The sequence below is a fragment of the Xenopus tropicalis genome, chromosome 9 (genome assembly GCF_000004195.4).
Source record: "Xenopus tropicalis strain Nigerian chromosome 9, UCB_Xtro_10.0, whole genome shotgun sequence".
Taxonomy (NCBI): Eukaryota; Metazoa; Chordata; class Amphibia; order Anura; family Pipidae; genus Xenopus; species Xenopus tropicalis.
In genome coordinates, this window is record NC_030685.2 from 88760337 (window position 1) to 88786935 (window position 26599).

Sequence of the window (26599 nt, forward strand, 5' to 3'; positions counted from 1 at the left end):
GACAGTAGGGCAAGAAGGAGACCAGTAGGGCAAGATGGAGACAGTAGTACAAGATGGAGACAGTAGGGCAAGATGGGGACAGTAGGCAGATGGAGACAGTAGGACAAGTGGGACAGTGGGGAAGATGGAACAAGGGCAAGATGGAGACAGTGGAGGAGACAGTAGAGCAGTAGGGCAAGATGGTAGACAGTAAGGGCAAGATGGAGACAAGTAGGACAAGAATGGAGAACAGTAGGGCAAGATGGAGACAGTAGGGCAAGATGGAGACAGTAGGGCAAGATGGAGACAGTAGGGGCAAGATGGGGACAGTAGGGCAAGATGGAGACAGTAGGACAAGATGGAGACAGTAGGGCAAGATGGAGACAGTAGGGCAAGATGGAGACAGTAGGGCAAGATGGAGACAGTAGGGCAAGATGGGGACAGTAGGGCAATATAAAGGCAGTAGAACAATATGGCGACAGGAGCGCTAGAGAGACAAGAATGGGCCAACAGCAGGGGGACCATAGGTTAAACAGCCCAATTTTATATAAATTATGGGGCCCCTAGAATACTATTTTCCCCTGATATAACGGGGGTCTCAGTGTATCATGTAAGGGCGGAGCCAGACTGACATCACACGTAGTAACTGGCCGGGGGCTATAGCTTATTGTGCCCCCACAGTGCCCCCCAATCTTACATATCTGCGCTGTGTATAAACCCCTTCCGCTGCCTCTGTACATTGTTTCAGGAGTCAGAACCAGAGAACAGACAAAGTCTCAGCATTTCCCTCTGTATCTGGACTCCTCCCTCCTGCCCCACAGGTTCCGCTAATATTTGTGTTTCAGATTTAACGTATGAACGAAGCTGTCGCCTTTCACCGCAAAGCCGCCGCCATCCCGGGAAACGGAATTTCCAGTCCTTTGGGGCCGGAGTCGTAATTGTTATAGGTTTCTTTTAATTAGAGCGCTGCTGGGTGGGCCGGCCTTATTCTAATGAAGCTCTTGTAACCCATAGCAACCAATCGGTAGGTAGCTGAACTAGTCACTTCATTGGTTGCTATGCAGGGCTCCATCATTGGATTTCCTATGGAAAATATAGGCCCCCCCAAAATGTCCCCCCCAGGTGCCTTATTATAAATATGCCCCTGTTGCTATGGGTTACTAGACCGGGTGCAGACTTTGTGACATATTACTTTACTCTCCCCATTGTGGGAAAGGACAAGACAAATTTTAGGGAGGAGCCTGTTGCCCAATATAAGCGGCCGGGGCCCAGGGGGCACAAACCTTCCCTTCTGACCCACATAAGCATTGGTGCCCTTGGCAGGGGTAAGTATGACTCCGCCCACCCGTCAGTCACTTTGGGTGTCGGCCTATTTAGCCCCGCCCCCGGGTCGAGACGTCTCGTATAGAAGATACAGTGTGGAAGACAAAATGCAATTCTGACATTCTTTCTCCTGTTATTTTGTTTTTTTTATAAAAAAATACTAAAATACTAAAAAAAAAAACTCAACATTCATAATTCTAGGAAACATGAAAATGAAAAAAATGCACCGAGAGATCAAAATCGGAACGTTCCGCGGGGAGTCGAGAGCCTCGTAGGGTTCCATTAGGCACAAGGGCCCTCCCTGATAGGGCCGCGTTGCTAGAGTCAGGTAAAAATGAAGCCCTTAGATTGGACAGACTCAAGGACACGCCTTCTCCGGTAGCCTATCAGACTGTTACACTTCTGCCAAGGAGAGGGGTGGGAGAGATGTGCATTGCTGTGTCCCTATTGGTTGATTCCAGGGTTCGGCGATGGGGCCCGGAGATAAGCAATTGGCTGCTAGTCCCCTTTGCCAGCAAAGGAGTAGTTGGAACCGTATCCACTGACAGTAGGGTGCCGTACACTTCAACACCCCACAAACACCTCCCTTCAGTAGCACGCGAGGTCGGTTCTGTGAAGCCCAACTGACCCGTTTGGGTTGCTGGCAATCATCCAATGCAACTGGCCATGGAACTCCGGCATCTTGCACAAGTCCGTTGAAAATGGCGCCAGGGACCCCCTCCAGCAACCCAATAGTCCGGAAGGCGACGGTGGGTAAAAATCCAAAATACCGGTGAAAAGGGGAAAGTGCGGTGACGGTGAGAGAGCCGGAGATGCTCATGCAAGCACTAAAGCCATTCAGTGTAATGGGGCGTCTCCTACAGAAACATGTCCCACCCCCCTACACCCACCCCCCCAAAAAAGGATTAAACATTGGAGAACCCCCCCCCCCAAAAAAAAAGAAAGAGTCTTGGTTACTCTGCACAGGCAACGTGTTGTGTTCAAGTAATCAGAGGACAATCGTCCCTCCTCCCCAGTACGGACCCCCCGGAGATGCCACCACAACATCACCCCCTGGGTCTCCTCCGGTCCAACATCTACAAAGAGTTCACAAAGAATAATCAGCAGGTCTGATCCGAGATCCTACCCATCCCGCCCAGCGTTGGGGGCCGAGCCGGGCCACAGTTTTTATGGGGGGAGTTGCGAGGAACACTTCAGGTACAGATAGCAGTTCTGCCCTTGGCCGGACCTCAGCTGTTGGTGTAAGTTCTGCCCGGAGAGGAGTCCGGTCTGAAATCGTATTTGCTCAGCGTGCTGGGGTAGTAAGTTGTGGTGTAAACGTTGGTCTGCTGCAACGGGTAGAAGTTGGTCCGGTCGTCTGGGAGCAGGTTGTTCTTATTGAGCGTCTGCAAGAGAAGACCAAATCAATTACCCCACTGAACCCAGTGTATTGCCCTGCTTACCCATAATACCCCCATCTTACTGCAATAAGTGGCCACAAACTACTGAACAATGGCCCTGAGCATGCTGGACATCTGAAATGCCCACCTTGTTATACGGAACAACGGCCGTATAGAACCCACCGGGTAGGCTGAGATTTCAGGTGAAATGATATTTTTGAACTATGGCCGAAAGATGGGTCAACGGTTTGACCCTTGCCAAAGGTTGGACCTTCAAGGGGAACCCTGCTCAAAGGTTGGACCTTCAAGGGAAACCCTGCTCAAAGGTTGGACCTTCAAGGGAAACCCTGCTCAAAGGTTGGACCTTCAAGGGAAACCCTGCTCAAAGGTTGGACCTTCAAGGGAAACCCTGCTCAAAGGTTGGACCTTCAAGGGGAACCCTGCTCAAAGGTTGACTTCAAGGGAACCTGCTCAAGGTTGGAACCTTTCAAGGGAACCCTGCTCAAAAGGTTTGGACCGCTTCAAGGGAAACCCTGCTCAAAGGTTGGACCTTCAAGGGAAACCCTGCTCAAAGGTTGGACCTTCAAGGGGAACCCTGCTCAAAGGTTGGACCTTTAAGAGGGACCCTGGTGGTCAAAGGAAGGACCTTGAAGAGGGACCCTGGTCAAAAGGGGCTAACTTTTTAGGGCTTGAATGAAAAAGGTTTCACAAAGTACTGTGGGCTAGAGCTATGTTAGAACGATGGGAAGGCGAGGCCGGCTTGGTGACTGGATGGGGGAGTGAAGGGTAGGCCATACAACCTAGGAGCGCAATGAATTTGACTTGATGATTTCAGTCCACATAGTGGACAGGCCTTGGGTCTGGCTAGTGGATCCCGTTGGGCTCAGAACACTAATATCAAATACAGAGGCTTATAAAGTCACCTACTGGCCTCATTTTGAAACTGAATTGAATCTCCAAAGCCATGGAACGGCCAACCAATAATTGCTTCAGTCTCTGTGTATGGGCCAGCTTCACATGCGAGATGCGGTATGGCCCTAAACTCATGAGTTACAATACGTTGCTACGTCTCATCATAACAGACCACGTTGCTAGATCTCTTTGCAGGGAAGGGAAATGGGGGAATGCAAAGGAATAAGGCTCCTCTCCCAGGAGGGTATTGGGAGAGAGGATTTACTGGTCTACGCAAGCTGGGCCAACTGGCACAAGTCTTCGCAACACTGGAGTCCCCGTTATTAAGTGGGTCACTTCTGTCAGCTACAAGTAACAGGGCACAATCACTATGGCGTTTGGAAGGACTGGTCAGTGGTGATATGGTTATGGCAATGGCGGCACGTGTTCTGGTTCTGCCCCAACTGATTCAACCCCAGGCTTTGTGTCTATAGGGGAGGTCCAACTTGCTCAGCTTAACTAAGTGGCAACTAGGTCGAGTGAAAGATGTAGAACATTAATTATAATAAAGTTTAGTTGGCTCCCCAGATAATGTATCGCCATAAAGAAACGCTGGCGGTTTACTAAGCCACGGGACCAGTCCGGCACGGAGGCCGATGATGAGAGAGTGGCATGGCCCGTGGCCAGAAATACCGAAAGCGAGCGTCTTTTATGGGTCCTGCAGGAATCCATAACTACAGACGAGTGGAGATGCTAGACAATCCCCCCAAAATACTTCCTAGAGCTTATTAACAAGACTCTCTGAGCTCAATAAATCAGGAGAGCGGATCAATAGCCCTAACAGAACCAGTCGGGTCTGATATCTATTTACTGCAGGGGAAGGAGCTTGAACATGAAATCCTGGCATGCAATCAAAGACAGACACCACCAGCTGGGAGGACTGGTACTGGGAAAATCCACTCAACTCACACAGGTCCAGAGGGATGATGGGTACTGGTTGCACTGGGATGAGCGGAAAGGGCAAAAGGAATAAAGGGAAAAAAGCAATAGGTAAAATAGGAGAATGGTCAGTAAGGGAGGATATGGAACTACGCAGTTTGGGAGAGATACGATGAACTACAGTTGGGAGAGATAATGGAACTGCCAGTTGGGAGAGATAATGATGGAACTACCAGTTGGGAGAGATAATGGAACTACCAGTTGGGAGGGATAATGGAACTACCAGTTGGGAGAGATAATGGAACTACCAGTTGGGAGGGATAATGGAACTACCAGTTGGGAGGATAATGGAACTAAGTTGGGGAGGGATATGGAACTACCAGTTGGGAGAGATTAATGGAACTAGCCAGTTGGGAGGTGAATAATGGACTACCAGTTGGGAGGAGATGAATGGAATACCAGTTGGGAGGGATAATGGCACCACTACCAGTTGGGAGAGATAACAATGATCGGAATACCATAGTTGGGAGGCATATAATGGAACTACAGTTGGGAAAGAGAGATACATGAGGACCTAACCAGTTGGAAGACAAAGGGAATATGGACTACCTGTTGGGAGGGATAATGGAAACTCAGTTGGCGAGATAATGATACCCATTTTTCAACATATCAACTAACCATTTGGGGAGGGAAATGGACTACCAGTTGGAGAGATAATGTGGAACTGACAGTTGGGAGGATAATATGGAGACTACCAGTTGGGAGAGATAATGATGAACTACCAGTTGGGAGGGATAATAATGGGAACTACCAGTTGGGAGGGATATGATATGACTACCATGGGACGGGATAATAATGGAACTACCAGTTGGGAGAGTATAATGATGGAACTAACAGTATAGGGAGGATAATAATGGAACTACAGTTGGGAGAGATAATGATGGACTACCAGTTGGGGAGACAATGATGGGATTTTTTACAGGTTGGGAGAGGATAATGATGGAACTACAGAATTGAGGCAGAGACAATTGATGGAACTACCAAAGTTTTTTGGGAGAGATAATGATGGAACTTACAGTTTGGGAGAGACAATGATGGAACTACCAGTTGGAGGGATAATGGAACTACAGTTGAGGAGGGATAAAATGGACTACAGTTGGGAGGGATAATGAATACCAGTTGGGACGAGATAATGGCTGGACTACAGTTGGGTGAAGAGATGATGATGAGAATTACCAGTTGGTGAGAGATAATGATGGAACTACACCAGTTGGGAGAGATAATGTATGGGAACTACAGTTGGGAGGGAACAATGATGGACTACAGTGGGAGAGATAATGCTGGAACTGTTGGGAGAGATAAAATGATGGAACTACAGTTGGGAGGGACAATGATGGAACTACAGTTGGAGAGATAAATGATGGAACTACAGTTGGGAGAGATAATGAATGGACTACATTTGGGAGAGATTAATGAATGGGACTACCAGTTGTGGGAGATAATGATGGTAACTCCAGTTGGGAGAGCAATGATGAACTACCAGTTGGGAGGGATACATGGAACTACAGTTGGGAGAGACATGATGGCACTACCATTGGGAGAGATAATGATGGAACTTACCAGTTGGGAGAGATAATGATGTTGAACTACAGTGGAGAGAAATGATGGAACTACCAGTTGGGAGGGATAATGGAACTACAGTTGGAGAGACATGATGGAACTACCAGTTGGGAGGGATAATGGAACTACCAGTTGGGAGAGATAATGATGGAACTACCAGTTGGGAGAGATAATGATGGAACTACCAGTTGGGAGGGATAATGATGGAACTACCAGTTGGGAGGGATAATGGAACTACCAGTTGGGAGAGACAATGATGGAACTACCAGTTGGGAGAGATAATGATGGAACTACCAGTTGGGAGAGATAATGATGGAACTACCAGTTGGGAGAGATAATGATGGAACTACCAGTTGGGAGAGATAATGATGGAACTTCCCGGTTGGGAGAGATAATGATGGAACTACCAGTTGGGAGAGATAATGATGGAACTACCAGTTGGGAGAGATAATGATGGAACTACCAGTTGGGAGAGATAATGATGGAACTACCAGTTGGGAGAGATAATGATGGAACTACCAGTTGGGAGAGATAATGATGGAACTACCAGTTGGGAGAGATAATGATGGAACTACCAGTTGGGAGAGATAATGATGGAACTACCAGTTGGGAGAGATAATGATGGAACTACCAGTTGGGAGAGATAATGATGGAACTACCAGTTGGGAGAGATAATGTGGAACTTACCAGTTGGGGAGAGATAATGAATGGAACTTCCAGTTGGGAGAGATAATGATGGAACTACCAGTTGGGAGAGATAATGATGGAACTTCCAGTTGGAGAGATAATGATGGAACTTCCAGTTGGGAGAGATAATGATGGAACTACCAGTTGGGAGAGATAATGATGGAACTACCAGTTGGGAGAGATAATGATGGAACTACCAGTTGGGAGAGATAATGGAACTACCAGTTGGGAGAGATAATGATGGAACTACCAGTTGGGAGGGATGGAACCACTACGTTTATCCTTTGAACATTCACATTTCTCCCTACAATGGTCCAACCCTCTGCTGAAGGCTCCGCCCCGATACCCCGTGGCCCCTCTCGCACACATCCCAAGCCCCGGCCCCGGCCCACCTTGAACTCCATAGGAGTGTACTTCTCGTTTTTGGGGGTGGAGCTCCCCTTATAATGCAGGTGGTTGGGGGTCGCCGGGTGGATGACGGTGGATTCCTGGGACTGGCGCTGGCACCGCTGGCAGTAGACGTAGATCACAAAGGTCAGGAGACTGGAGCCAAAGAAACAGGAGACTCCGGTGGCAATAAGGTGAATCAGGCTGAATCCTGGGGGGGAAAGAGGGCAAATGATTGGGGGCGGGGCAAACCCTAATGGGCCAGGATTGGCAAAGAGATGCCAAAACATGACCTGGCACTGCTTCCCTCTCTTATCCCTACCCAGAGACAGGGGGGTCTTCTTTGGGCAGTGCCAATGTAGTGCCAATGTAGTTCCAGTGTAGGCCGACTATCCCCGTAGCGCCAGTGTAGGCCGACTATCCCCGTAGCGCCAGTGTAGGCCGACTATCCCCGTAGCGCCAGTGTAGGCCGACTATCCCCGTAGCGCCAGTGTAGGCCGACTATCCCCGTAGCGCCAGTGTAGGCCGACTATCCCCGTAGCGCCAGTGTAGGCCGACTATCCCCGTAGCGCCAGTGTAGGCTGAGCCACAAAACAATGCCAATGTAGTGCCCCCACTATCTATTCCCCCCCCCCATTATTCTCAAGGGACATTTGAGTGAAGGGACTGTGGGAGGTGCCAGGCTGCGCTCTGTACCCGCCGTATAACCTGCTGCAGGCTGCGCTACTTTCCAGACTGGCAGCAGGAGAGCCCGCGGGTATATTATTATACATGCAAAGCCTGAAATTCACTATTCTTTTTGCACCTGTGTTCCCAACCCCCCAACTCCCAGCCCCCCCACCCAACTCCCCGCCAGCCTGCAGAGATGCTAAACCAGTAATTTATAGGCTCTGAGGGCACAGACTTGGCACTGCCCCCACCCTGCGCGCCAATCCCCATACAGGCATAATAATGTGCCCATTAGAAGCAGACAGAGGATGGGGCGCAGGCTTGGTGGGGTCAGTGAGGCAAGGGGAGTCACGGGGGGGTCAGTGAGTGAAGGGGAGGGTTGCGGGGAGTTGCGGGTAGTTGCAGGGGAGTTGCAGGGAGTTGCAGTTGGACTAAGGATGCGTTACCTCCGCACTCGCTGTTCTCGTCAATGCTGGAAGCCGGCAGGATCACTAGAGAGAGAGGAGGAGAAAGGGTTAAACGGGGACGGGGATAAACCTTAATGCTCCGATTCTCAGGTCACTGCAACCAACCTGGGATTTCATTGTAGATACAGTCACGGAACTGGGTGCTGTTCCCCAGGCACTGGGTGGGCCCCGGGTTGTGTATCTCACAATATCGGTTCCGATACTGAGACCCGTCCTCGTGACACATGCTCCATTCCGACCACTCGGCCCAACCTCCTGTGGGTGAGAAACAGAACCCAGTCAGTCTCTATACCCCCCGACCCAACGTTCTCTGCTTCCTTTGCACGGGGGAGTGTATTTCCTGGTACCCATGTGACTGTCTCTGCTTCCTGTGCACGGGGGAGTGTATTTCCTGGTACCCATGTGACTGTCTCTGCTTCCTTTGCACGGGGGAGTGTATTTCCCGGTACCCATGTGACTGTCTCTGCTTCCTTTGCACGGGGGAGTGTATTTCCCGGTACCCATGTGACTGTCTCTGCTTCCTTTGCATGGGGGAGTGTATTTCCTGGTACCCATGTGACTGTCTCTGCTTCCTGTGCACGGGGGAGTGTATTTCCCGGTACCCATGTGACTGTCTCTGCTTCCTTTGCACGGGGGAGTGTATTTCCTGGTACCCATGTAACTGTCTCTACTTCCTTTGCACAGGGGGGAGTGTATTTCCTGGTACCCATGTGACTGTCTCTGCTTCCTTTGCACGGGGGAGTGTATTTCCTGGTACCCATGTGACTGTCTCTGCTTCCTTTGCACGGGGGAGTGTATTTCCCGGTACCCATGTGACTGTCTCTGCTTCCTTTGCACGGGGGAGTGTATTTCCCGGTACCCGTGTGACTGTCTCTGCTTCCTTTGCACGGGGGAGTGTATTTCCCGGTACCCATGTGACTGTCTCTGCTTCCTTTGCACGGGGGAGTGTATTTCCCGGTACCCATGTGACTAATAAAATGGTGGGGGGGTAATTACTGGACAATATTATCCCACTGGCCAATCCGGGCACACATACAGCCTGACGCTGGATGGAGCCCCCCTGCACTTCCCTTTGGCTCCACCCCCCAATTTCACGCTCTTGGCATGGGGGGTGCAATTGAATTGTGTCCCCCCGTGCGTGGGGCTCATTTTAGCGCAGTTACAAGGGGCCCCTCGTGGCACCGAGTGCTCCTATTCTGCAGCCGCTATACCCTCCTGTGATTGGAGGGTTCGGGGGGCCGGGGGGGGCGACTGCGCTAAACAAACACATTCACTCGGCAGCCATAAAGCGAATGAATCATTTATGGAAGAGCCGTTTCGCCGGCGCTCAGATCCTTCTTTGTTTACTCACAAACAGTCTGATTGAGAGCGTTAAACTCCCTGCGACCCCCCCGGGGGGCCTCAGCCTAATGCGGGGGGGGGGGGGCCAGGAAGCCCCCGCCATCTTGCCTTACTATACACCCCACCCTTACAGCCCCCAATACAGAGATAATGGGGGGCTGTACCCCGGCTGCAATGGAACCTAGGATCCCTGTGTTGCCAGGCAACAGTGCCACCCCCGGTACCCTCGCCACAGGGCATTATTTTACCATAGGGAATTAAACTGGGCGCTGCCCTGGGATATAACTGCCCCCTGGCAGGAACAATAGTAGCCCCACATTAATGCCCTACTGGGGGGTAAATATACCTTCACAGGGGTAAGTGTTACACAGCGCCTCCTCGGTGTGGAGCCCAATACAGATGTCGCCCCCATTGGAGGGTGGGGGGTTGGTGCAGGTCCGAGTCCGTTGGTAATGGCCCCCCCCGCACGTGGCTGAGCACTGGGTCCACGGTGACCAACAGGACCACGAGCCCTTCACTGAAACACATAAAAGAAGGAGATCTGGGTCAGAACCAATAATACCCGGGCGGAACCAGCCGTGACCCAATAACACGGAGTGTCCCATTGTTCCTCACACCTGTCATTGGGACATTGGGACGCAGACGGATCCAGCAATCGGATCAGAACCCAATGCACTTCAGCCTCTAAGGGGCAGCAGAGATCAAGGAAAAGTCATGGGAATGAATGGGGCTCAGTATCAGAACCAGAACCAGGGAGATGGGAATAACCATAACCTTTCCCATTGGGCGGCCATGTGTAAAAAATGCTCCAATGGGAATTGTCGCTATGCCGAGACCCCCAGTCAGGCATTTGGGGTATATAGGGCTGCACTGCTGCTTCCCCTGAATGGTTAATGGAAGAAGGAGGAGCATGAACAGCGCAGTGGGAGGGGCTTTTCACCTGGGCAGGGCTGTAGGAGGGGCTTCTTACCTGGGCAGGGCAGTGGGAGGGGCTTCTCACCTGGGCAGGGCTGTGGGAGGGGCTTCTCACCTTGGCAGGGCAGTGGGTGGGGCTTCTCACCTGGGCAGGGCTGGGGATTGCAGTCCTGATACTCCATGGCCGACCCGGCACAGGGAAGGCCTCCATTCCGGGGTTCCGGGTTGCTGCAGGTTCTTTTCCTGGTGCGGAACCCCAGCTCGCACTCCCGGGAGCAGGAAGACCAACCGCTCCATGGGCTCCACCCCCCGCTGACCGTACGGCCGGGGGTCTTACTGTTCCGCATCAAATCATCCACCAGAGCTGGCGAGACACAATCACAATTAACTACATCTCCCAGCATGCTTAGCTAGAGGGGGGACTGTATATCTATAGCCACAGACACACAGGTGGTTGCTCCATTCAGTGCCCCTGGCAACCAAGGAGTAATTAAGGAGCTAGATGTGCCCCTGTTTACGGAAGCCCCTCCCACACCTGGTTGCTAGGGTCGCCGACCCTAAGCAGTTACAGCAAAAAAAACTCACTGTCCGTCTCGCAGGCCGCAGAACCGTCGTTGGGGCAGAACCGCGTCTCCGTCTTTTTCCTTCCAAACTGCAGGTTGTGGGGGTCGGCGAGCTGCGCGCGGCAGGTGTAACGGAACCGCTGCTCTTGGCGGGCGCCGCCCTGGGTGATATTGACCGGCGTCCACGGCGTCCAGGGGGTATTTCTGCGCACTTCGGGGCAGGGCTCGGAGTTACACGGCCGGAATTCCTGAGCGAGGGGAAAGCAAAGGGTTAAAGGGCAAGTGTACCCTGAAAAGAGGGATCAGTCATTGGTCATTGTGGGTAACCAGCAGGGGGCGCTATGGGCAGGAGGGGCACATACCATGGCACAGCCGGGGCAGGTGTTTCCGTTCTCGCAGGATCGTTGCCGTGAGTGGGTCCCCCCCCCGCAGTCTGAGCTGCACTTAGTCCAAGAGCCCCAGGAGGTCCAGAAGATCGGAACCGGACACGGACTGTTCTCATTGCAGAACCTGCGGAGGGAACATATGTACGTACATAGTCACATGATTACCCCCCCCTTCCCCCCTTGGGGGGCAATCGGGGCAGATAATATCCGGCGTCGCCGCGGTTACACGAGGGAGAAGCAGAAATACGGGGAATTGGCGCAATTTGCATAATATCGATGGAATTAAACGGCTTTTTCCTTCCCGGGCAACGCGGGGTTAAGTGCCGGGAAATTTCTCATTAGGAACCGACACACGGAGGGAATTGTGCCCTTTAATCAGCGGCCGGGGGGGGGGGCATTTCTCTCTCTTATGGAAGGGGGGGCAATGTTAGTGCATCTATGTGACAGCGACTTCTCTTTAACCATTCGCTCCCCGGCGCCGCCATTGTGAATCTGTACATTCTCCCCACAAACCGAATAACTGTAAGGGTGCCGGGAGTTGTACCCCATTGTGTGTATATGGGTGCTTAGACTGCGGGTTGGTCAGTGAGACAATATCAGTTTTGGGGTCACTGTACCCCCAATTAACAGGCCCGGCGTTGCCCCCCTCCTAATAGTTACTGCCTGTGGGGTGTCGGGGAAGTTCCATTTTGGCAAGAAAGTTTCCCCTTGTGGTGGAAGAATAAGATGGCGCTGAGAGGGGTCGGGGGAGTAGGATAGTGGGTGGGACTAGAACAGGGGGAGGGGCGGGGAAGAGTAGGACAGTGGTGGGACTAGACAGGGGGAGGCGGCAGGGAGAGTAGAGAAAAAGAGAGAAAAAGAGAAAAGAAAAAAAAAAAAAAAAAAAAGAAAAGAAAAAATAATAAATAAAAGAAAGAAAAAAAAATAAAAAAATAAAACAAGAAATAAGGGAGAAAAAAGTAGAAGAAAAATGGAAGAAAAAAAGTAGGAAAGGGCAATAGAAGAATAGAAGGAGACAAAAGAAACCAGACCCTAAGATACCCTCAAGAAGCAACCAAAAACCACAGGAAGACAAGAGGCAGTGAGAGGCCGAGAAACAGAAACTGCCCACTTAAAGACCCAGACAGAAACCACCAAAGGGAAAAAATAAAAGACCGAGAGACGACCGGACACCGCACAAAGCACTAGGAAACCAAAAGAAAAAAAATAGATGAAAAGATAAAAGTAACGATAAGGAAAAGGTAACCCACCACGACACACCCAAAACAACCGCAAAACAGTGGGTGGACTAGAACAGGGGGAGGGGCAGGGGAGACGGTAGAAAGTGGGTGGCGCTAGAAACAGGGGGAGGGGAACGGAGACTGCAATCAAACAACAAGCCATCAAGCATCATTTTAACCCGTTCCTCCCGGCTCTGCCCCACGCAGACTCTTCCAACAGCGAGGGGCGGGGTTACTGCACGTCCGCTGCCGAACTTGGAACCCAATCCCACAGGAAGTGCTGCACTGAGCCCACGATGACCATGGAGTCCAACCGCCATTCCTGGGAGCCAGAGAGATTCCCGATTAACTTTCCTTCCTCTTCCAACTGCCCAACTAAGAGGCCATTTTGATGAAATGTCTAAAGCACAATTCATGCAGGAACAGCCCTCTAAAGTTGCTCCATAGCTGTACAGAGAGAATATCCATAAAACTATGGCACATAGGGATTTCCCGCTGTACTAAGCACAATTTAGCAGAAAGCCCCCTAAGTTTGCCATAGCCTGTACCAGTAGAGATACATAAAACTATGCACATCAGGGGATTCCTCTGTACTTAAGCAGATATTCAGACTAGGAACAGCCCCCTAAGTTTGCCCATAGCCTGTAAGCAGAAGATACCATAAACTATGGCACATAGGGATTCCCTGTACCTAAGCACATTCAGCAGGAAACAGCCCCTAAGTTTGCCCATAGCCATGTACAGAGAAGATCCATAAAACTATGCCACTAGGGAATTCCCCTGTATAAGCACAAATTAAGCAGGAAGCAGCCCCTAAGTTTGCCCATAGCCTGTACAGGAGATTAACCATAAAACTATGGCACATAGGGATTTCCCCTGTACTAAGCCACCATCAGCAGGGAACAGCCCCCTAAGTTTGGGCCCATAGCTGTAAGAGAGATACCATAAACATGGCACATAGGGATTCCCCTGTACTAAGCACAATTCAGCAGGAACAGCCCCCTAAGTTTGCCCATAGCCTGTACAGAGAGATACCATAAAACTATGGCACATAGGGATTCCCCTGTACTAAGCACAATTCAGCAGGAACAGCCCCCTAAGTTTGCCCATAGCCTGTATAGAGAGGCTGGCCTGAAATCTTCCTTTTATCTAGATAAAGGGAAGGGGTAACACGCGGCTGTTGGGTTACAACTCCCTGCAATGCCTGCAACTCCCGGTCTGGAGAGAAACTGACAGAGAGAAAATTAAAGGGGAACAAACCCCCTGTTATTGCCCCACTGTACCTGGGGTTTTTATTCTGTGGTTTCAACACTGACATCTTTGCCTGCAGGGCTGCTGGGAGTTGTAGTTTGAGCTGGAGAGGGGCCCCTGGCATACAATTGCCCCTGGGCGCAGGGTTGGTGGGTACGGGGGGCTACAGGCAGCGAATGGGTTCCCGGGGGGAGTGACACAATCACTGCCCAATCCTAAAAGCGACTCAGTACAAAGGGAGCGGCGCAGGGAAAGATCAGAGCGATGGCGGCGCAGGATCAAACGGCCAATCAAAGGCGAGAGAAAAGCACAGATTTGTGCGGCTAAAGGCTCGGAACAAGGGAAAGGCTTATGTTCTGATTAATGGCGCCTCCTGGGGCAGCGCAACGCGGGTCTGCGGAACCAACTGCCAATGGGATCAGCCGGGAATTAGCCCTTAATTGTTAGTTTATTATAAATGATGCAAAATAGTTAATTAGTGCCCCCCCCCAACGGGTCAGAACTGCACACAGAGAGTTACAGTTCCACAGTCCTGGGGGACAGTGTGTATAGTAAGGCAAGGGGGTGTCAGGGAAGGGGCTGTAACTGGGGGGGCAGTGTGAAATAGTAGACAAGGGGGTGTCAGGAAGGGGCTGTAACTGGGGGGGGCAACCGTGTGTATAGTAAGGCCAGGGGGTGTCAGGGGAAGGGGCTGTAAAAACTGGGGGACAGTGTGTATAGTAAAGGCAAGGGGGTGTCAGGGGAAGGGGCTGTAACTGGGGAAGTGTGTTTAGTAAGGCAAGGGGGGTGTCAGGGGAAGGGGGCTGTAACTGGGGGGCAAGTGTGTATAGTAAGGCAAGGGGGTGTCAGGGGAAAGGGGCTGTAACTGGGGGACGTGTGTATAGTAAGGCAAGGGGGTGTCAGGGAAGGCATGGCTGTAACTGGGGGACAGTGTGTATAGTCAAGCAAGGAGGGGTTGTTCAGGCAAGGTCTTAATAGGGGGGCAGCTGTTGTATTACTGGTAAGGCAGGGGGTTGTCAGGAAGGGCTGTAATGGGGGGCAGTGTGTATTAGTAAGCACAGGGGGGTTTTCAGGGGAAGGGGCTGTAACTGGGAGGACAGCTGTGTATAGTAGCAAGGCTGTGGTTGTCAGGGGAAGACTGTAACTGGTGGCGTGTGTATAGATAAGGCAAGGGGCGGTAGTCAGGGGAAGGGGCTTGTAAATGGGGACATGTCTTATAGTAAGGCAAGGGAAGGTGTCAAGGGGAAGGGACTGTTAACTGGGGGGCGTGTTGTATAGTTAACGTGCAACGGGCCGGTTAGCGGGAAGGACTGTCTAACTGTGGGGGAGCATTGGTTCTGATGTAAGCAAGGGGCTCGTTGGGTCGATGTCAAGAAGGGGCTGTAACTGGGGACAGTGTTTATAGTAGGCAGGGGTCTGTGTGTCAGGGGAAGGGGCTGTAACTGGGGGGCAGTGTGTATAGTAAGGCTAAGGGGTGTCAGGGGAAGGGGCTGTAACTGGGCGGTAAGTGATTAATAGTAATGGCAACGGGCTGGTTTTCAGGGGAATGGGCTGTAATTGGGGGACAGTGTGCTATAGTAAGGCTAAGGGCCGGGTGTCGGACAGGGCTGTAACTGGGGAGCAGTGTGCTTATTAGTAAGGCAAAGGGTTGTCAGGGCAAGGAGCTGTAACTGGCGGTCAGCTAGTGCTACTATAGTAAGGCAAGGGGTGTCGGGGAAGGCTGTAAACTCTATGGGGTAAGTGTTGTATGAGTTCAAGTGCAAGATGGTGGGGGAAGGACTGTAAGCCTCACCAGTAGCAGTATTTCCCATAGAGTTGGAAACTAGTACAGGCGCCCCCTGTGTAACTGGAACCACAGACTGAGGGATTGATGGGGAAACAGCAGGGAAGTAACATTTGGCGCGTTTCCCAGAAATCAGTGGGGGGGCTCCAAACTGCCAGGACCCCCCACCTGAGCTGACAGTAAACTGCAAAACTCCAGCATCCCCTGGAACAACACCTCTAGGGCCTTTGGTCCCTCTCCACCCATTTCAGCTTCCTAACCGATGCCCAGTTTGCTCCGTGCGAGGCCCCTCAGTTGCCACAGCACAATTTTCTCTATAGAACAACTCCCTTTTTTTATTTTATTGAAACCCTCATCTAAATGTCTCATATTAAAATTAATTAGTGGCAGTTATTGCCGCCAAACTGCTCCTGATCCAGGGCCCCGGTCCCCAAGTACCATAAGCCCCTCTGGTGCCACAAAGGTGGTTCACTTTATACTGGGCCTAGCTGGGGGTGGGGGGGCAACTGGCAAAAGTCAGGCTATGGGACCCAATTGGGCCGGGGGCTATAGGGCACCCACTGGGCCGGGGGCTATAGGGCACCCTATCTGGGCCGGGCCTATTATCGGCACCCACTGGCAAGATAGGCTATAGGGCTATCCCATGTCGCAGGTGGGCTATAGGGGCACCACTTGGGCAGGGGCTATAGGGCCACATCATGAGCAGGTGGCTTATTAGGTTAGTAGCGGCATCACTGGGCAGGGCTATAAGGGCCCACTGGGCAGATATATAGGCACCCACTGGTCCGGCCGGCGTATAGGGCACCCAATGGCCGCGGGCTATAGGGCACCATCTTGGGGCCGGGGCTAATCGGGCACCCCCCACTGGGCAGGGGGCTATAGGGCACCCACTGGGCAGGGGCCTAGTGGGCCACCCACTGGCGCAGGGGGCTATAGGCACCACTGGCCGTGGGGATTATAGGGCCAACCACTGGGCAGGGGGCGATGGCACTGAGGTGCCTGGTGCGTTTAAATAGGATATTTCCTAGGTCTGGCACCCTTAAGCTCAGGGGGCAAACTGTGGCGATTTGGGCACATTTGATTACCGGTCCTTTTAAGCCACACCACTGGCACAAGCCTATGCCCGTGGGCGCTTTGTGAGGCAGAGACACCGGGCGCCTCTGGGATTTTATTTTATTTGGAGAAACCGCAATCAGCCCCTCCCGCAAACTGTTGGAAATTAGAATATTCTGCTTATTAAATAAAATAAGAAAAAAAAGTTGGTCATTCCCGCTAAACGGTTATGTTTATAATCACGTACCGCGCGGAACGTGCCCCCGCAAGAGTGCCCCCCCACACACTGCAGCTGCGCTAATCTGCTCTCTCCAGCCAAAGGTGGGGCAGATTACTCTCTTACTGGGGGGTCTGGTGATCCAAATGTTACAATGGTGCAACTGCCAGAGATCGGCGAATCACCAGCGCGACGGGGGGTGGGCCGCCTATTATCAGGCGCAATTCAAACCCCCCCGACAACAAGTGACGGGTGGAACATTAGGTGCCACACGACTGTCGTCTAATGTGGGTAACCTTTCCCTCTCACAAAACATATAGAGCCCCCCCATACAGTATGCATATTATATAGAGCCCCTCCCTACAGCCGATTATTATAGAGGCCCCCCCATTACAGCCATTATATTACGAGCCCCCCCAAATTATAGAGAGCCCCCCATACAGCCCATTATATAGAGCCCCTATACAGCATTATATAGAGCCCCCCCATACAGGCTTCATTACATAGAGCCCCCATACAGCCCATTGTATTAGGAGCCCCCCATAACACAGCTCTCAGCCCCCAGCAATACAGTGCCCACCATTATATAGAGCCCCCCATACAGCACTCATTATATAGAAGACCCCATACAGCTGTCCTTATTTATGATAGAGGCCCCGATCATAACTATGTTACTCCATATACTATAGTAAGCCCCATACAGTATCTATTCCTTATAGGCCCCGCAATATCAGCTCTTATATATATAGAGCTCCCCCCATACACCACCTGATGTTAACTATAGATGCTTACAGCATTATAACAGGCCCTCAGTACAGACCCATTTATATAGAGCCCCCTATTACAGCTCATTATATAGAGCCCCCTCCATACAAGCCCATTAATATAGAGCCCCCCACCATACAGCCCTATTATTATAAGCTCCCCCTATACAGCCCATTATTATAGCAGCCCACCCCACTACAGCTCATGTAGAGCCCCCTCATACAGCCCATATTATTAGAGCCTCCCCATACATGGATCATATGGATAGACACCCCCCGATACAGGCTTCATCATTATATAGAGCCCCCCATACAGGCTCTGTAATCCTTATCTAGAGCCCCCCATTTACAGCGCCTATTCTATCGAGCCCCCCATACAAGGCTCATCTATTATAGAGCCCCCTCCATAGCAGGCCCTAATGATACTAATACCCATACAGCCACACCACTTTCTATATCAGAGCCCCCCATACAGGCCATTATTATCCCCGCCCCCCATACAGCCCACATCTTATTAGAGCCCCCCTCATACAAGTCTATTATATATGAGCCCCCCCATACAAGCCTATATAGAAGCCCCCCCATACAGCTCTATATAGAGCCCCCCCCATTACAGCTCTTAGTTATAGAGCCCCCCATACAGCCCTTCATATATAGGCCCCCCCATACAGTTAGAGCCCCCAGTACAGTCTCATTGTCATTTATAGAGCTTCCCCCCATATACAAGGCCCGATCTGCCCATATATTAGAGCCCCCCCATACAGCCCCCATCTATATAGAGCAACCCCCGACCCATGACTTAACACAGCCAGTAGATAGGACGACTCGGGTCCGTCACGCTGGGAAAGATATTTATTCAGATGCCCCCCCCAATTAACAGGCCCACGTATATATAGAGTCCCCCGACTGATACTACGCTCTGCGTATATCTGAGGAGGCCCCTCCGCCCAATAAGCTCACTTTATCATAGAGTCCCCCCATAAGCGCAGCTTCTCATATATAGCCCCCCCCATACAGCTTATCCCCCGCATACAAGTCTCATGTTTAGTATAGGCCTCCCAACACTTCATATATGAGAGGCCCCCCTACAGCGCCTATTGTGTCGACCCTCCCTTACAGCTCTATTGATTATAGAGCCCCCCCAATCCAGCTCATTATATAGGAGCCCATACAGCCTCATATATATAGAAGCCCCCACCGATACAGCTCATTAGGTATAGAGCATCCCCCCATACAGCTCACCTATGACAGGTAGCCCCCATACAGCCTTATCATCGAGAGCCCGCCCATACTCAGCCAATTATTATCAGTAGCCCCCTCATACAAGTTGCATTCAGAGCCCCCCATAACAGCCTCGCAATCATTGTATATAGGAGTCGGTTCCTCGGCCGCCACTTACATAGGCTCATCTCATTAGAAATGACGCCCCCCGCGCATACAAGGCCCCTGATATAGAGCCCCCCAATAAGCAGGTCTCATTAGAGCCCCCCCATACAGTCATTAATAAGCCCCCCCATACAGCCATATAAGCCCCGCACGCCATACCACGCCCGGGACTTAAGCCCCCATACAGCTCATTAATGGAGCCCCCCATTACAGCTCATTAGAGCCCCCCATACAGCTCATTATATTAGTTCCCCCCATACAGCCCATATATAGAGCCCCCCATACCAGTCATTAGAGTCCCCCCACTATCAGCTCATTATTAGAGCCCCCCCATACAGCTTGTATAGTGAGAGGCCCCCCATAACAGCCTCATTATATTCAGAGCCTCCGGCCATGACAGCTCCTTACTACGGCCCCCCCATACAGCCCATATGTAGTTATAGAGGCCCCCCCGATGTATCAGGTCATATATAGAGCCCCTCCCGATCATCCTTCTATCTATAGAGCGCCGCCATTACAGTCCCCATTTATAAGTCCCCGCCATCTACAGCTTCCGATTAGTTATAGCAGCCCCCGCGATACCAGCTCGCGATGTAGTACTAGAGCCCCCACTACAAGCGCCAATGATCATAGAGTCCCCCCGATAAGTCATAGGAGCCCCCCCCATACAGCTCATTATATAGAGCTCCACCCATACACCTGGATGATATAGGAGCGCCCCCCATACAGCGTGCGTGTTGATTAGTAGCCCCATTATATAGAGCCCCCCCATTACAGCTCTTATATAGAGCCCCCAACAGTATTATATAGAGCCCCCATACAGCATTATATTTGAGGAAAGCCCCCCATACAGCTCATTATATAGAGCCCCCCCATACAGCTCATTATATAGAGCCCCCCCATACAGCTCATCGTAGTATAGAGCCCCCCGATTACAGATCATTACTATAGGAAGCCGCCCATCAGGCCGATTATTAGAGTACTCCCCTCCCCCATACAGCGTCATTGATATAGAGCCCCCCATCTACCAGCTCATATATACGCCGCCCCCCATACAGCCATTATATAGAAGCCTCATTACAGCTCATTATATGCAGAGCCCCCTTACAGCTCGACTATATAGAGCCCCCCCATAAGCTTATATAAGGCCCCCCAGTACCAGATATTAGTATAGACCCCCCCAACAGCTCATTATAAGCTCCCATACAGCTCATTAATCAGAGCCCCCCTACAGCTCATTATACTAGAGCCCCCCCCATTACAGCTCTATATATAGAGCCCCCATACAGCTCAGGTATCATGAGGGCCCCCCATACTTCTATCTGCAAACATAGATTACACAAATACATGTAATTTTACATCCACATCTGTTGCAGTCGGAGCGACTTTTACAGACTGACAGTTGCATTTAGACGCAGGAAGAAATCTCAGCAAATTGGGCCAATGAGGAAAGAGAACTCTCTGGGGGATACTAGGTGGGGGTGCTGGGCAGTAACATAGGGGTGCAGCCCCCCCATAGGGTATAGGAAGGGCGATGGCTTGGCAGCCTCGGGACAAGTGAGCTTGTGGGCCAGAAATCAGGAAGAGAATGAATTAGTTCCGCGGGTGTGTAACCAACCCATATGGCCCGGCAGCTGAGCTCCTCCCTCTGCTGAGCTGGGATTGGGGGCAGGGGGCACAGGAAGACAGAAACCCAACGCAAGTTGAAATACACCGTCCCTAATAACCGATACCCCTTGTGGTAGCTCGATCTGTAAGGCTGCGTCTGCGAGCCAGCGACGTCATATGGTTAACCAAAATTCCCTATTGTTGTTTATTTTTGCTTCTTGTGATTTTATTTCCTGCCCCAGTTTCGCCAATCACTGTGTGTGTGTGAGTCACATGGTACAACCCAAATATAACCCTTCCCTGGCGACTGCTGGTTCTGACTCCTGATACAGCTTATTAAAGAATATTCTAACGTGGGGTCGTCGTGAGTAGCAGATTTTGGGAATTCCCACGGGGTCTCATTGTTCTTTCATGACAACAACAAGTGAGGAACCGAAGGGGACAAAAAGGAGTTAAGCTTTCCCATCAAAGGAACGGAATTGAAAGTTAAGGAATGGTGCCCCCCCCCCCATGTAATGTGTCCCTCGGCCAGCAGCTTGCACTCTGTTAACTCTAGTACTGTCAGGCACGGGGGAGTGTATTTCCTGGTACCCGTGGACTGTCTCTGCTTCCTTTGCACGGGGGAGTGTATTTCCGGTACCCGGTGTGACTGTCCTCTGCTTCCTTTCACGGTGGGTTGTTTTCTTGTACCCGTTGTGACTCGTCTCTGGCTTCCTGTGCACGGAGTGTACCTGCCGGGTGTGACTGCTCTGCTTCCTTTGGCACGGTGGAGTGTATTCCTGGTACCCTGACTGTCTCTCTTCCTTTGCACGGGCTGAGGTTATCCTGTACCGTGTGACTGTCTCTGCTTCCTGTGCACGGGGGAGTGTTATCCTGGGTACCCGATTGCTGACTGCTCTGCTTCCTTTGCACGGGGAGTGTATTCCGTACTGTGACGTGTCTCTTGCTTCCTGTGCCGGGGGGGAGTGTATTTCCTCGTACCGTGTGCACTGCTCTGCTTTCCCTTTGCCGGGGAGTGTATTTCCTGGTAAAATTACCATGTGACTGTCTCTGCTCCTGTTGCAAGGGAGGTGTATTTCTACTGTTCCTCACTTGTGACTGTCTCTGTCGCTTCCGTTTGCACAGGAGTGTATTCTGTTACCAGTGTGACTGTCTCTGGCTTTCCTTTGCACGGCCGGGCATGTATCTTTCCTGGTACCCATTATATAGCTTCCTTGCAACCAGGGAGGTGATTTTCTCCGGTGACTTCGTGTGAGCGTCTGCTCCTGGCACGGGGAGGTGTATTTCTGGACCCGTGTGAGCTGTCTCTGCTTCCTTTGCCGCGCGGCGGGAGTGTTATTTCCCCCGCGTACCCGGGTGAATGTCTCGTGCTTCTGCGTCGCACTGGGGGGGAGTTTATTTCCTTCGTCACCCGTGTGACTGTCTTGCTTTTTCCTTTGCACGGGGAGTGTATTTCCGGGTCGCCGCTGTGGACTGTCTGCTGCTTCCTGTGCCGCGAGATTTGCGCTGCGGGTACCCGTGTGACTGTCCTCTGCTCCTTTGCACGGCTGGGTGTAGTATCCCGTACCCATTTGTGACTGATCGTCTGCTTGCCTTTGCAGGGGGAGTGTATTTCCTGGTACTCACCAAACTCCACCAATACAGCTGAAACCAACAAATCCCCCCCAGAGGGGTAGAAGCTTCAGGTAGGATGAGGCAGCGTTGGAAGTTTAATGTATTAAAGGTGAACTAACAGCATTGTCAGACCTGGCTGCGAGTAACTCTGCTGTACAGCAGCCCAGTGCAGGTCATGTGACACAGGGCGGGACCCTAACAAACCCCCCCATTCGGTAACACTGCTGCCCGGATATAAGGTTCGAGTAGTGACCGTTACACTTACCGGGAACAGTTGGCGATCTCTATCCGCGTCCCGTCGCAGTCCCGCCCCCCGCAGCGCGGCAGGGGGTTGTCGCAGACCCGTGGGAACGGGCACAGGCCGAAGAGCCCCGTCGGGGAGTGTTTGGCACGGTCCAGGACGCCAAGCCCAGCCTCCCCACGGTCGGTTCTCTATCTGCAAAGCAAAAGGTGATTGGCGCGGTCAGGCCGGTCAGGCCTGCTCCACGGGAATATTGGGCCCCTTGGGCAGAGGGCCCCACCAAACAAGGTAAAACGGGGACCCATTAAAAACACCCAATATGTAACCCCACTCATGACCCACCAAGCCCCTTCCAAATTGCCACTTCATCTTGGGGCGCACTTTCTCGCCATAGCGTCCCCCAGTTGCAGCTAAGCCAACCTGTGCACCGCCCCCAGTTGCAGCAGCCAAACCCCGCCCCCCCAGTACAGCAGCCAACCCGCGCGCCCCCACTACAGCACGCCAACGCCCGGTCCCAGTGCCGCAAGCCAACCCGCCCCCAGTGCAGCAGCAACCCCGCCCCCGCAGTTGCAGCAGAACCCCGTCCCCCAGGGCAGCAGCCAAACCCGCCCCCAGTGCAGCAGCCAACGCAGCCAACCCCGCCCCCCAGTGCAGCAGCCAACCCCGCCCCCCCCTCAGTGCAGCAGTCCAACCCGCCCCAGTGCAGCGCCAACCCGCCCCCCAGTTGCAGCAGCCAACCCGCGCCCCCCAGGTGCAGCAGCTCAACCCCGCCAGGGCGTGCGAGCAGTTGCCAGACCGCCCCCCAGTGGCAGCAGCCAACCCCCGCCCCCAGTTCGTGCCAGCAGCCAACCCCGGCCCGCCCCAGTACAGCAAGCCAACCCGCCCCCCGAGTACAAGCAGCAACCCGCCCCCAGTGCAGCAGCCAACCCCCGCTTCCCCCCAGGGCAGCAGCCAACCCCACCCCCCAGTTGCAGCAGCCCAACCCCGGCCCCCCCCAGTGCAGCGCCAACCCCGCCCCCAGCTGCTAGAGACCAAACCCCGCCCCCAGTGCAGCAGCCAACCCGCCCCCAGTGAGCAAAGCCAACCCCACCGCCCCTCAGTGCAGCAAGCCAACCCCGCCCCCCACTGTCATGCAGCCCAACCCCGCCCCCAGCTCAGCAGCCAACCCCGCCCCCAGTGCAGCAGCCAAACCCCGCCCCCAAAGTACTAGCAGCTAACCCCGCCCCCGCGGTGCATAAAACCCCCCCCGGCCAGCAGCGCAACCCCGCCCCCCATGTACAGTTAGGGGCCACTCACCGGACAACTCAGAGTGTTTCTGGGCCCAGTGATATAGTGCGGGTAAGCTTAAGGTGTGCAGCGCTTCTTCTTACTGTCCCAGCCGCAGTAGGGGTCCCGGGCCCCCAGGCGGTCGCTGGCGACCCGAGAGAGACAGAAGTAATTAATATATATATATATTTGTACCGACACAAGTTCCCCCTTGGAACATGACAAGTCGACAACATGATTTAAGTGCGCCTTGGATCTGCTAGATCGCGTTTCTTGACTGGAGTCTTGAGCACCGTCCTCCTGAGCATGCTGGGAGCTGTAGTTCCCTAAGCTGTAAGGGCTGAGCCCCCCCTTGGGTTACTTTTCCCTAGTTTGTGACTTGCGAAGACAGATCGGATTACTCTGTGCCCACTTCATGGGGCCGCCGGCAGCCTACGGCTGTTCACACGCCGCGGGCGGCAGATGAAACGAGCCGCCCTAATGGGCTCAGGAGGCGCACACTGGCCCCTTCATCCCCCGCTCTTCTCCTGCGCCTGGTTTCCGAGAACGCGTTAAAGGGCATAGTGCGCCGCATAGACACAGCAGCGCTCGCCCTCCTTATAATAGGCTATACTTGTGTGTTTAGCTTCCCCCCGCTTGCGGCCGCCATCAGGCCAAATGTTACACAAAGCTTTCTCTGTGGCCCCTCCGTCTGGCTGCACAGGCCCCCCAGTCAGGGCCCAGTCAGGGGCGGGAGGGCCCCGGCTCCCAGGCACAGGGCACAAAGGGCCCATTCAGCCGAGACACTGGGGAAGCTGCAACGGGATCTGCGCCTTCCAGTGGGTGGGCAAGCCGTTTTATCATAATACCCCACGCATCCCAGACCGGGCTTTAACTCCCTCCTTACCCTCCTCGCCGGCTAACTCCCTTACCTGCTGGCTTTAACCCCTAACCTGCCGAGGCTTAACCGCCTTCCTGCCAGGCTTAACCCCTTCCCTGCCAGCTTAACCCCTTCCCTGCCGGCTTAATCTCTTACCTGCCGGCTTAACCCCTTCCCTGCTGGCTTAATCTCTTACCTGCCATCTTAACCCCTTCCCTGCCGGCTTAATCTCTTACCTGCCATCTTAACCTCTTACCTGCCGGCTTAACCCTTTCCCTGCCAGCTCCCATCTGCGCTCCGGCAGCTTGACCCAGGGTACCTTCACTGATTCGAGTTATACATGTGAACCCACTTGCCCCTCTCTCCTAGGAAGGCTTGTTACCATGGATACAGAGGTTCCACCCACAGACACTGTGTGTTTTGCCCCCATTTACCCCCGTGACATTCCCAAGTGAGCCTCCCAGCGCTGGCACAGGGGGTATTTCTGGCATTTTGGGCTCCACCTCAGATAAAATGCCCAAAGCTTCCCGTGTGCCCAGTGGGGCATGGTGTATGGTGCTGACAAAAGGCAAGTGTCTATCTCAGAAGCTGCAAGACATGGGAACAAGCTGCCTTTGACACATTTATTTGCGGAGGTTGCAACTTGTCTTCGCGGAGCCAAAGGATGAGCCCTCTTTATTCAGTGCTTCGGCCCCGGGGCCGATTACAGTGAGGGTGGGGATCCGCAGAATTCAGAGGCAATGAGCCAACGGTCCCCCTGAGTCCGAGAGGAAAATCAATATCTTTTTGTGGTCGCTACCATTTAAGCCAATTGGGTTGAGGGACCCCCATCCTCTTATGGGGCAAGATACGGCTGGATCTCCAATGGCCCCCCCCTACGCCGACTGTGGGGCCCCTACTACTAATCGAATGATATAACCTGTCAATTAGGCGTCGGTACCCTGCCCATGTACTGAACCCCAGCACCCCAATATGGGCTCAAGGCCACAATTACACAGGCACTGAGAGACAGACAGACAGAGAGACACACACAGACAGACAGTGAGAGACAGACAGACACAGATAGTGAGAGACAGCATCAGATAGTGAGAGACAGACACAGATAGTGAGAGACAGACACAGACAGTGAGAGACAGACAGACAGACACAGATAGTGAGAGACAGACCACAGAATAGTGAGAGACAGACAGACAGACACAGATAGTGAGAGACAGTACACAGATAGTGTAGAGACAGACACATATATGAGAGAAGACACAACAGTGAGAGACAGGACGACAGGGACACAGATAGTGAGAGACATACACAGATAGTGAGAGACAGGACAGACAGACACAAGGATAGTGAGAGACGACACAGATAGTGAGAAGAGCAGACACAGGTTAGGTGAAGATAGACAGACACAGATAGTTAAGAGACAGACAGAAGACACAGACTAGTTGAGAGACAGACCACAGATGGTAGTGGAAGACAGACACAGATAGTGAGAGACAAGACACAGATATGAGAGCAGACACAGATAGTGAGAGACAGACACAGCAGTGAGAGACAGACACAGGATATGAGAGACGACCACAAGAGGTCATGAGAGACAGACAGACGACAGATCAGTGGGGAGAGACAGACAGACCAAAGATGAGAGACAGGACACAAGATCATGAGAGACAGACCACACGAGTGAGAGACAGACAGACATCAGATAGTGATGAACAAGACAGACCAGAAGATTAGTGAGAGACAGACACACACCAGTGAAGAGGACAGAGCACAGATTAGGTGAGAGGACAGACA

General features: G+C 52.5%; 1 protein-coding gene across 1 annotated transcript in view; it reads right to left on the reverse strand.

Moving 5' to 3' along the window:
* Positions 1-356: 356 nt before the first annotated feature.
* sema5b (semaphorin 5B) overlaps positions 357-26599 on the reverse strand; it is a 140711-nt gene continuing 114468 nt past the window's right edge. Inside the window, 14 exon segments of the mRNA XM_031892879.1 lie at positions 357-2687; positions 7211-7416; positions 8321-8365; positions 8447-8596; positions 10029-10199; positions 10743-10961; positions 11183-11408; positions 11523-11670; positions 12923-12982; positions 12984-13088; positions 22708-22835; positions 23019-23032; positions 23947-23968; positions 23971-24094. Coding sequence (XP_031748739.1) covers positions 2532-2687; positions 7211-7416; positions 8321-8365; positions 8447-8596; positions 10029-10199; positions 10743-10961; positions 11183-11408; positions 11523-11670; positions 12923-12982; positions 12984-13088; positions 22708-22835; positions 23019-23032; positions 23947-23968; positions 23971-24094 — 1774 coding nt within the window. The 3' untranslated portion in view covers positions 357-2531.